This window comes from Melozone crissalis, unplaced genomic scaffold, assembly GCF_028551555.1.
Source record: "Melozone crissalis strain CALT ecotype California unplaced genomic scaffold, PUWL_Pcris_2 ptg000004l_1, whole genome shotgun sequence".
NCBI lineage: Eukaryota > Metazoa > Chordata > Aves > Passeriformes > Passerellidae > Melozone > Melozone crissalis.
This window is the reverse complement of record NW_026535782.1, coordinates 5,749,281-5,761,710: the sequence shown is the minus strand read 5'-3', so window position 1 is coordinate 5,761,710 and position 12,430 is coordinate 5,749,281. Positions and strand designations below refer to the sequence as shown.

Sequence of the window (12,430 nt, the reverse complement as noted above, 5' to 3'; positions counted from 1 at the left end):
TACGCATTGAGTTTTCCTGAGAACAGCTTGTGCATCCTGAGTTATTTGAGCAGTGGTTGGTTGCATTATTTCATCAGCTCCTTTTTAGGTTCTAGGGAAAATAATCTTTGGTGTAGGTTCTCTTAGGATGGAGCAGGTAATTGATTTTAACGTTTTGGTGCTGTTTACTTTTTAAAATGCCATATTAGTGCTACATTAGTGTCACTGAGTTGCACAGGTTGAGAGAAGTAGAGTAATTTGAGATCTTTTCCATGCTCTGCTGTTTCCAGCTTCCTTTGGGCAACTCACTAAATATCTGTTGCTTGACTATAAAATAAAACCACATATGTTTCATAGAGGCTTGATTATTGGTTATGGAATGCATTTAAAAGCTAAAACAAGACAGAAGAGAGATGGGTGAATCCTTTGGATGGCTAATACCATAAAATGTCATGGAGCTTCCAAACAGGGAAGATTATCAAGAACCGTGTAGAACAGAGCTGGGATTGTGCAGAGCCATTGGCCTGCACTGTGTGACTGCAAACTGTCCTCTCTCTCCTAGGAGCTGCAGTAAGTGCTTATGTACAGAGGAATTTTAATAATGTGGGATGCTGCACTAGGCTGGTAATTTTTTACCTACTTGTTTATTTTTGAAAGATTGCAATTATGACTTTTTCGTGAAATAACAGAATTTATGATCTTGAGCACTTTGGTGTTTTCAATAAGTGTGAATTATTATGTTTGTTTGCAGTGGACATTTATTAGAGCTGCAATAAGTGTTCATTTTAGTGTAGCATTTTTTTAATGAAAGATTCAGATAATCATATAATGGAACAAGTTTTGAGAGACAAGTGGAAAAATAAAGAAGGAAGCATTCCCACACAATCAGACATTATGTCAGATGATATGAGTGATTGTAATAAATGTATCTCCAAAGAATATAGATTATTATATCATAGTGTCTAAATGCTGCCAATCCAGAAGCAACTGAGATGCATCCTGAAGTTTTCTGTGCTGGTACTAGAGTTTAACTAGCCTTTATCCTTTGTCATATTTCTAAATGCTTAAGTAATGTGTGTTTATAGATAGATAGTTACAGGTAGGATTTGAGTCAAGAAAGAACAGCTCCCAGTACTTGTCAGCTGATTAATGTTAGATTTACTTTCACTTTTGCTGCCATACTTGGTTTCGTCCTGTGAGCCATCCCCTGGGCTGCTTTGAAGAGAATTTCACAAAAAGCATGTCTCCTAGGTGGGCTTCAGGGTTTTTTTGGACCTTCTCACCAGTCAGGTTATTGGTGCTGTAGGAGGATCCTGGGACTTGCAAGGCTGCTTTCCTAGTAGTTAATGCAGAGCTTTTCCCAAACTCCTTGTTCTGGGCAGTCTGGCTTAAGGTTTAATGTTTTTCAGATCAGGGTGGTAAATCAGACAGCAGGCACATTTCTGCATACCTACTCCCAACACTGAGCCTGCTCTGTATCTTCTCTCCCTTCCAGTTGTCTCTCCAGTATGGAGTGTCCCTTGAGTTTGTCCAAGTCCTCCCTGCAGAATGTTGCAATCTCTTTTTTTCAGGTAGACATCACTTTCTGATGACCTTCCCTCTTCCTGCCTGCCTCTGCCGTTCCTCTTACATCTTCCTTCTTGGTGCTCTCCCTTGCCTCTCAGCTGTTTACTTCCCTGCATCCCTTTCTCTTCTGGTTACTGGCAATGCTTAACATTTCTGTAAGTGCAAGGAATGTCAGGAATGTGCATTGGTGAGTGCAGCAGCATGGTCTGAAAGACTGTGGGCGGGTGTCCTATATTTCATTTCTGAATGTTGCAGTGTCCTTTTTGCAATCTGTGCTGCTGTAGCTTTGCAGCTTGACTGTGTGGGCTCAGTTAATAAGCCCTGCAGAGCTCATGCTCTCTGCTCATCCTGTGATGGCTGTGTGCACTACAGTGACTTGTGTTCATTGTGGGGTAAAATAACCAAGGCTGTTTCCTCTCCTGAATGGGATGGAGTTCTGAGCACACCCAGCTGATGTGAGTGGGAAAGGACTATTCAGTGTCTCCTCTAAAACAGGAATTCAGGAATGTGAAATGAGATTAACTGTTGGCAACAGTTGTGTTAGTGTGCTTTGACCGGTCTTGAGACCTTTTACTATTGGTGTAACTTCAATATAGAGGATGCAGATGTTAAAACTTGCATTACCTTATGTATATAGGTAGGTACTTGAGGAGAATGTGTGTGACAAACTGACAGACAAGGTAAGTCTCATTTTAACACAAGACAGTGACTATTAAGATAATTGCCAAGACTCTAGTTAATAAAACTTAAAGAAGTTAGGTAAGATTTCTAACAGTGTAGAAGTGGTCTTCTGTATGAATGGTCTCTGACATAGTCTAATTCATCGAGATTTTCCTGCAATATCCATCAATTAATTTTTGGTTATTTGTACTGCATTGTTCTTTGCAAGGTTATAGTATCATGTAGTTAAGATTTTAACATGTTTTCTGATTTCCAGGTACATTAAGGTCATTCTCAGCTCATGTTTGAGGATTAATTGAATGTAGTCTAATTGTAGAGCTTGCCAGAATGTTGTGATGGCAAAACTTTAAATTAGCTTCAGTAGTTGAAGATTTTCTCAATAGAAAGATAACCTACCCAGGCATGTGGGTGTAGAATCTCTTAACTTAGAAAGCCTTTGAAGCAGAAATCACAGGAAGTTCCTACATCTTGTTTTGTCCTAATAATCTCCCCTGATAATTGATTGTTTGCCTCTGTCAGGAGCCAGTAGTAAATTGTGCTAATTAAATATTTTGGCATTGTGTTTTTTGCATGTTGTTTCTGAGTTCTGCTTTTCTTTGCTTGAGAGTTCTTTGGTGATTGCCATTATTCTCTGCAGTTAAAACTGTAGGCTTTAAGAGATCCATTCTCATACTATGTTAGTATTTGTTGTCAAGTGACTATTCAGCTTAATAAAAAATGGTTATTATGGTTCATTTTCTAAAGCATGGTTGCTGCACACTTTTGTTATTGAAACCTTCTATTAATATAATTTAAAATTTATTAAAAAATAGGGATCATAGGCCAAATCAGTACTTTCAGCTGTCTCAAAGAAAAGAAAAATTAGTTAGTTACTTTTTACAATTACTTTCTTAATTATTCACCCTAGTGCTGTTGTTAACATGTAGAAGTAATGGACAAGATTTGTGTAATTAAAATGTTTTATTTTAATTCACTCTGCAGTTGGACACTGGGTTTATATATCATTGAAACAAGGTACCAAAGCATTTACCATGCTCATTTTAGGGGGAATCATTTTCCCTCTAAAGGGGATGATGACTCCTTTAGCCAGAACACAGGCAAACTTGATCTCATGAACAAGTTTATTTGGAAGTTATCCTTAATTAAATTGCAGATGTCTGCATGGTCTTTGAAGTACTTGGACATCATCTTCTAAAATGGATAATCAAGTCCAATTATCAAGGCCTTCCCATCCGTTGTGTTAAAAGCATAATTCGACAGGTAAGTTTAGTTAATACTCTAATCAGGTTTTTCCACAATTGTTAACAGTTTGAAGGTTTGAATTACAATATTTGAACTGAACTCTTACTACTATCTGAGATAATTTTATTTTAATCTCAGTGGGGTGAGATTGCACTGGTGTTACTGTGCATCAAACAATTTTGCTTCATAAGCTTCTGTAATTCCATGCTGCAGTGGAAAATTACGTGTTTGTGCTACTACTTGGTAACGTATTTTTTCCAATTTCTTGGCACTTTTGAGCAATGTGATAAAATCAGCCTTATTTTAAAATGCAGTTGAAAGTTGAGTTTCTTAATTAATTTAGTTGCAGTTTGAAGCAGATTTTTAAAAAATCCCTCTGTGATTAGGTCCTTCAGGGTCTAGATTACCTGCACAGCAAGTGCAAGATCATCCACACGGACATAAAGCCCGAGAACATCCTGATGTGTGTGGACGATGCCTACGTGCGCAGGATGGCAGCTGAGGCCACCGAGTGGCAGAAGGCTGGGGCTCCTCCCCCCTCTGGCTCTGCAGGTATGAACAGCATCTTCAAATGCAGTGTGGGAAACTGCCAGCAGTACAGTATTGCTAGCAGTATTTTGTCCAGTGACAATTCACATTTTAAATAATTGCGTGTGAAAAAAATGCATTTCTGTTTAATTCTTATCCCTGCTCTGGAAGCTGTCAGAGAAATGATTTTTTGCTGGTTTTGCATGTTCAAGTTTTCAGGGTCCCCGGAAACAGAAAAAGATTTATTGGTGTAAACTTACTCCCCTCCCATCCCACAACCTTTAATGCCTGGGTTTTAGTCACATTGGAAGCTTACATCTCTAATATTGACAACAGTTACTAATCTTACCTAAATTATGTCTAGTTCTGCTATAAGTTCACCACCATCTTTGTGAAATCATCAGCCTTTTTGTTTGTTGTAACTTAGTTTTAAGATGCAATGAAAAGTTTTACATTCACAGTTTTTCACCCTTAAAAATGGAATTTATTGTACCTAACTGAACTCATGATAAGCCCATTTTCCTAGGGGTATAAAATGTTTTATGTTAAGCTTGCCAAGAGTTTTGATAGCAACTGTACCTTATGTTTAGCTAGGAGTAGCCAAGGTAAAAAAGTTCACAGCAATTAGCAAAGACAAAGAGGAAGTGTGGCATTTCTAGTAATTTTCTTTTTAGTACTATGTACTATATATTTTTAGTACTGTGGTTGCTACTAATTTGCTAATTGAGCACATCAGCTACAGGCAGTGGAAAAATAATTCCCTTTGTAATATTGTCAGAAAATATATCACAGATTAAAACCTGTGAGGTATGCTAAAAATACTTTCTGTATTGGGAGCAAATACAGTGATCAGGATCCATTTCACTGGATTAGCATTATATATTGTTAGATGAAAAGTTGTATAAATGGTGAATATATTACATTGAATTTGTCATAATGTGCAATCACATAGCTAGAGGTTTTATGTTATTTAAGTGGGAAATAACTTGTTTTTATTCATGCAGCCTTTATATTGCTTCCTGACATTAAAATAAGTATTATTTTAAGGAATGGCATTCTTGTCACACTTGGTTGTTAGCAAATTGTAATTAAATATATGGCTTTCCACACAGGAGCTGAGCATGTGTTGCCTTTACAGCAACACATAGAATAGGTTGTGTATAATTTCTCTTTTTATAACAATGATAGTGCTCAGGTTTAAGAATCTTTTTGAAAACCTTGCCCTTTCAGGGGCATTCAAGCAGGTTTTTCCCTGAGTTTAGCAGCAGGATCTGAACCTATAAAACAACTCCATATTTTTTTTGGCATTCCTTAATTGCCATAGGCCTGTGTGTCTGGAGAGGTTTGTGAGAGGTTCTCCCCTGTTCAGTTCCTCTTGCTTCTGTCTCCTGTTTTTGGATATTTCTGTTGGTTTTGATCACAGGGGGAGGTTTAATGTGCCTTGTGGTGCTCTGTGAGTGTGCCAGTACTGCAATCCCATCAGAGGCAGTCACTGCTGGGATCCTGCTCAGAGCTGCTCAAAGGCCCGTGCTGGAGCTGCTTTTTCTGTGATATGCTGTGGTTTTTGCCTTAGGCACTTCTTCATGCCTCCAGCCCTAGCAATCAAACTGCCTCGTTGCAGAGTAAGACACATGAGTATTTGGCTTTTCTGTCTTTGCTAATATTCTGTGAACTGTTTAAACCAGTCTATACCTGCTCTGCCATTCCATGATTTCTATCCACTCTTAATGGTTCAGCCTTTTTTTAATTTTTTTTTAAATTTCGTGAGCTGTCTGCCAAGCACAGCACAGTGAGCACAGATAGCTGCTAGCTCCTTCCAATCCCAGATGCTCTAATGGAGACATCAAATGATTTCAGGCAGCATGTACTTGTAAAGAGTAAAAAATCTGGCTAACAAAGTAAACTTAACGCTGCCTTATTTAGTTAAGAATATTTTAAAATTATTTCTACTTGTTTTTGCTTTAATGAAGTTGTTTTTGAAAAAGAAAACCTTTATTTTATTTACAATTTATTTTTTGTCTTTTTAGTGAGTACAGCTCCACAACAAAAGCCTGTAAGTATTGTTATATAATACAATTTAACTGCCTTATTTTCTGTGTTTCTCTGGCTTTTAATATGTATTAGACTGTTAGTAGCCTCAACCCTTTTTAAGAGCTTCCTTTGAATAAAGCTTTTATCTTTCAAAGAACATTTTTCTTTTCATGTCTGTGGCCTTACCAGTTTTAAGCACAGTATTTCTGTGATGGAAATTCTCACAGACATTCAGTTCTATAGCTATGTCAAACTAAGTTAAGCATTGCTGTTTTCTTCTCTTTATGAATAACCCATTTGTCCAAATCTTGACAAAAATGGGAGAATGCAATAATATTGTGCATTGCAGATATCTTAAGGACATAAAGGCCTTAATCATCAAGGCCTGAAAGTTGAGGCAATTTTCTGAGGTTTGAAAGATCTCTTTGCCACATGCATATAGGAAATAACCAGTGGTAATACAGCTGTTCAGAAATATCTGTGGTCAACGCTGCTTTCTGTGTGTACAGAACATGTATCATTTCAGTGGGTATACAACATGGATGAAAATTATTAGGGTTGTGAAATTTAATGTCTTGTTTAGGTGATCCCATGGCTTTTTATGGAAATAACAGGATTAACAGATAAAGCTCTGAGGAAATGTTTTTCTCTTTACCTTGTACTTTATTTTTTGATTATATGAGGATTTCTTATTGTGATATTTAAACAATGAATGAAAAATGAATAGATCTCATTTATCAGATAGTAGAAATGGAAGCCACAATTCTGTTAAAATGCATTCACTTTTCATTTCCCTGTTGTTGTACCTGAGTTTTTCAATCCTTATGTTATATAAAACGAGAAACTTCATAATGGCCATCTGCTGTTTGTAATTCATGTTTTGGGCCAGAAGAGAGTAATAAAAATGCATTCCTTTCAGTAGAAAATAGCTGAAAAAAACCCAGGTTTTGTTTAGAATTCACTGTTTCTAGTCTCTTTTGTTTCCTTGTGTCTTTTTGCTCAGAATACTTTTGCTGGTTATTAACTGCATTGTACAGAGAGAGAAATAAGGCATTGAATTTCTATGTAAACAGCTAATATGATACCTGATTATTTTCCACATACAGAATCATCTGTTAATCTGGATTTAAGTTTAAGATTATTGTGTTTATCAAGATTATGGGATCATAAGAATTTTATTATGGCATCTTAGATGTATAAATGTATTTTGCTCTTGTATCTAATAATGACCATGTAAAAACACGATTAACTGTGTAAAAATTTTTGGTGGATTTTTGCCTCATACAATCCTGTATCATTCTTGATTTGAAGTAAACTGTAAAAAGTAATATAATTACTAAATTAGTTGCCATCTAGTATTTTCAAAAAAATGGTAATGAAACTGTAAATTAGTTTGATGTGAGATGCCTTGAAAATAAATAATTACTTTTTCTTTCTTCGGTATTAATATTTCAGGTTGGAAAAATATCCAAAAACAAAAAGAAAAAACTGAAGAAAAAGCAGAAGAGGCAAGCTGAGCTGCTGGAAAAACGCCTGCAGGAAATAGAAGAATTGGAGCGGGAAGCTGAAAGGAAAAAAATAGAAGAAAATGTAACCTCAGCTGTACCATCAAATGAACAAGAAGATGAGTACCACCCAGAGGTGAAACTAAAAACAGCTGATATAGAAGAGGTAGTAGATGAAGAACCTGGAAATGATGATGGTCAGTATCACTTGTTTTTATTGCCCCTGAGTTTACTGTTTCAGAGGAGAAAGTGTAACTGTGCTGTGTTGTATCTGGTGCAGTGAACAAAATCTCCAGTAATTAAGTTCATTTTCTCTTGTAGTTAAAATTGTAACTACAAAACCTCAAAAGGTAAAGAAAAATCAAAGTTACTACAGAAGTGAAGAAGGCCATGAATAGTAGTGTGAATAGCTATAAAGTATTCAAAAAAGCACATAAGTCACCATGCCACATTGAGTGGAATAACTGAGTATCCTGATGAAATAGAAGAACAATAAGAGGCATTTTTCTATAATGTTATTGACATAGTTGGAGTCATCATTGCTCTTTCCCTTTTTCTTCTTACAGTGTTTGTTGTAACGATCTCTCAGGTAACAAAGATTGCAACTTCTTCACTTGTTAAAATTCCTGTTCAGCCCTAGTGACTTGGACCATAATCGTTATGGTCCAGCTCCATTCTGGCTTCCCTGATTTTCTTGTCAGCTCTTCAGTCCTGATAAAGATGTAACTACTGAGACTGTAGTTCAGTTTGGTTTGTTTTAGTTCTGCTTTTACAAAGAGTTTTCCTGCTTCTGTGATGACTCCATTGACATAGGTTGAATTCTAGATTTTAAAAACTTGCATTCAAGGCCTGATTCATCTGCCCTTCATAACATTATTCTCTTCTGGATTATTCCCTCCTGAAGCCCTTCCTATTTTCTATTTTTCCAGCAGTCTTACTAGTCCATCCTTTTACCTTTAATTTAGATTTGAAGCTTTGCATATTTCAGTGACATTCAATGTTTCCTTGTGTGATATGTCAGAAGTCAGGTAGTTACTAAAGAATTAAAAATGATGAATGCCTAATTTTAGTCTGGTTTGTTGATGTGTGATGTAATGTGTTGCTTGCTGAAATTTTTCAGGTGAAGCTGAAGATCAGGATGAAAAAGAAGACACAGAGAAGGAAAACACTGAAAAGGATGATGATGTTGAGCAGGAGCTTGTCAACACTGACTCTACAGACCCTAAGTGGATAGAATCCCCCAAAACAAACGGCCATATTGTGAACGGCCCATTCCTATTGGAACAACAGATTGAAGATGAGGAAGAAGAAGAGGAAGAATGTCCAAATCCAGAGGAGTATAATCTTGATGATCCAAATGCAAAAAGTGATTACTCTTATAGCAGCTCCTATGAACAGTTTAATGGTGAATTGCCAAATGGACGTCATAAAATTCCAGAGTCCCAATTCTCGGAATTTTCAGTGTCGGTGTTCTCTGGGGCTCTGGAGTCTGTAGCCTGTGGTTCTGCTGTGTCTGAAGGATCCACTGTAACTGAAAGGGAGGAGAGCAGCCCATCTCATGACAGGAGCAGAACGGTTTCAGCTTCCAGCACTGGGGATTTGCCAAAAAGTAAGTGTTCCTCTTAATGGCTTTTGTCTTGTAGCATGGGTGTGTATTGTATTACATAAAAGAGGCAGGTAAATGGAATGCAAAGGCAGTGGTTAGGTTAAGAAAAGATTAAGTGAATTGGATGGGTTTTGTTGCAGAACTGTAATTTATGAGTTATTTTCCACTCTAGAACTTGCTTTGAAGGGGTATTAGATAAACAAATTATTGTAGAATAAACATTTGCATTGACAAGTCAGTCTACACATGAAAGAGAAAAGGAAATCTATAGTTGCAAATAAGCATCATTCCTGTAGTTTGAAGGTAGAAGATGAGCATGAGATCATGTAACCTGATATCCTTTGATAACAAGTCACTAATACACCATCTTTTAAGCCCAGTAACTTTTATTGTTGGCTTAAAATGTATTTTTCAAAAGAAAAAATACCTGTTCTTAAATGGACAAATGAAGTTATAATCCAGTGTGATTGAAGCGTGTTCCACTGCTTAGTACTCTGAATTGTTTTAGAAGAACTGTAGCAAGTTTGAGCTTGTCTGGCTGCTGCTTCTATCTGTTACTTATTTTCACATCTTTTCTCAGTCATATTGAAAAAATTCTGTATTATGCTGTGTTTTCATTCATTAATTGTTCTTTCTGTGTCAAACAGTTCCTGTTTTAACCTTTTATTAATACTCAACAGGGCATGTTGCCAACCCTCAACTCATTGTGGTGTTTCTATATTCAGCATGGGTTTGGACATTTAAATTCTGGCCATCAGTCCAGAACTTTTGCCTGTAAATCCATTTGAAGACATGGAAGGTGAAATCTTGGTGTCTTTGCAAAGAGCTGGATTTTTGCCATTGAATTAAATAGCTTCAGGATATTACACATAGATCTTATTTATATTGCCAGTGGTTAAATGATAAATATATGGGTTTCAGCTTTAATAAAGAAAATACTGAGATTCTAAATCTGTGAGCAGATAGAAGAAAATGGGAGCTTAGGGAGAAGATCACCAAGCTTGACATCAATATTGTCACAGATGAATTGGAGCTGCATTGAAAAATGCATTCAAGTGTATTTCTTGGTTTAAGACTTTAGAAGAGCAATTCACACAGTTTATTACAGGGTCTGACAGGTAAGGTAAGAAATGTGAAATAAAATACAGCTCAGTAGAACTGCATTTCTGGAACATCCTGGCAAATAAGGCTTTAGTCCACCTCCTTACACTCTCAAGTCCCTGAAACAATACAGAGGAGGTTCCTGAATGCCTGGTAGTTTCTTCTTTTGTTTTGCCAGCTGCAAATAGGCAGAAGGACTCCACTGCTGCTTTCTTGGGGTGGTGTGTAAAATCCTCATGTCTTCAGAGATTAAAGCTGCTTTTGTCCTCATGGAAACAGCTTAGCTCCCTAGCTGGAGAAAAAAACCTACTTTCTTCCTCCTTGATGTTATCCCATCAGTTCACACACCTTTCTTGCAAAGAGAGAAGACAGACGGTAAATTCAGTGATAGCTGACTTTTTTGAAGAAGGGAGAAAAGCTGAATGTTAGAGATATTAATGGCATCAATAATAACATTGAGTATAACAGTAATAAAACAGGTGAAGGTATTTAGAAAGATGCATACAGGACTTAGAGGCTATTTAATATTTTTAAATAGTGCTACATAATTTTTCATCATATCTTTATTCTCCTTTTTTTTGTACTGAAGTAGACTTTTATTTGTTCCTCTTTCTCTAGGCATTGCTATGCATTGTTAAGTGGCATGGTCTCATCTTAATTTTTTTGGGATTCTTGCTTTATTTGGTGCACAAACCAGTTTGTGTTTAGTGGGTGAGCAGTTTTTGTTTTTCTCAAGTTTTCACTGCGTGACCAAATGCCCTGAAGATAGATCTCTAATTTCCTCACGACTCTCCTCCTCCTCTCTCCAGTGTTTGAATGTTTGCTAAGTACATTGTCATGCAGAGATTGTGAGAATTAAGGTGATATTTCCTAGTTTTTGTGGAACTAGGACACAGAAGCGTTCACTAATTTTGTTCAAAGGTTAAACTTATTTGGATGCTTTTTTGTGAGTATTTTCTAGAAAATACACTTACTCTGCCTTCACTTTCAGTTGTAAATAATCTGTGTTTGTCAAATACAGAATCCAAGAAGAGACAGGTTTAAGCATCACAAGTTTTTAGAAAAACACAAAAGTGTAGGCACTTGCCTATTGCCAGCTCAGGTCCCTCTCTTAGGAAGAGGTTGAAGAAAGCTGTTGCATAATGTCATATTCAGATGTCTTAGTCATGGGGCTTTTCCCCCCTTCATTTGACTTTATTTCTGCAGTCCTTCAACAACACGTGTGGGAAGGATTTATCCAGCATTGTCTTTTTTTTTTTTTTTTTTTGCAAAGACTACTGAACTGAGAAAGGTCCTGTTGTGTCTTCAGTAGTGCATGTGATTGTGTTAAAAATATTGCACTGTACTATGCAGCATGTTTTTAAGGGAAGACTTTAGTATTAAGCTTACTAGTCTTACTAGTTCCTATCTTTTGAGTGTTTTACTTCTCTCCTTATGTTGATGCTTTTTATAAACTTGAGTCTTGGACTCCATTCCAGCTTTTTTAGAGGGCTGTTTGTTGTGGTCACTGCCCCCTCTGCCTTTTGCTATTTAGTCCTGTATTTTCATTCCCTCTCTCCTCTGGTGGGCCCTGCCACTTTCTTTTCTGGTTGGCTGAAATTCAGTGCTCTGATGACCCATTCAGCCTTCCTGTGCCAGCAGCTGAACATCTCCATCTGATTTCAGTCACTCCTAATTCTCCATTAGACATCCGGCATTTTTTGTCCTTGTGCCATGTCTGGTGTATTTTCCTACTCCAAGGCTTTCTCCAGCTTATCAGGTCACTGCAGCCACAGGTGCTCCTCGGATCTAGTACCTCTTTCTTATCTTACCTTCAGTTTCCAATTTACACCTTGCAGCTTTGGGGCAAGGAAACAGAGACCAGTCCTGTGCTTCCCTGTGATGTGTGATGCCTGCTTCTGTCTTCTGCCTTCATCTGCTCTCTTCCCAGTTTAGGAACAGCAGGTGGAATGTCAAAACAGAGAAAAGCAGCACCTCTGCTGGGGGTGTTAAGGTTTCAGTGTCCCAAGAGCCTCTAAAGATTGCAAGATCAAAGTTCTGCCTTTTTAGTCTGGATCATAATTGATGCAAATAGGACCTTCAGGGGACTTTGAATGCTGAATTCTTTGTGAAAAGCATGACAGCCCCCATGGCTCTCAAATTAGCCAGGTTTTGGTGAGTCTTTTACACCTTGGGTAAGGTTTAAAAAAAA

The 12,430-nt window shown here is 37.2% G+C and overlaps 1 protein-coding gene across 3 annotated transcripts in view; it reads left to right on the top strand.

Moving 5' to 3' along the window:
• The window catches only part of SRPK2 (SRSF protein kinase 2), a 128,429-nt gene that overhangs the window by 96,073 nt on the left and 19,926 nt on the right, over positions 1-12,430 (top strand). For all 3 annotated transcript variants that reach the window (XM_054278962.1, XM_054278953.1, XM_054278969.1), the window contains exons 7-11: positions 3,380-3,486; positions 3,855-4,020; positions 6,024-6,049; positions 7,483-7,729; positions 8,653-9,141. In XM_054278962.1, the coding sequence (XP_054134937.1) occupies positions 3,380-3,486; positions 3,855-4,020; positions 6,024-6,049; positions 7,483-7,729; positions 8,653-9,141 (1,035 nt within the window). The remainder of the gene's footprint in view (positions 1-3,379; positions 3,487-3,854; positions 4,021-6,023; positions 6,050-7,482; positions 7,730-8,652; positions 9,142-12,430) is intronic.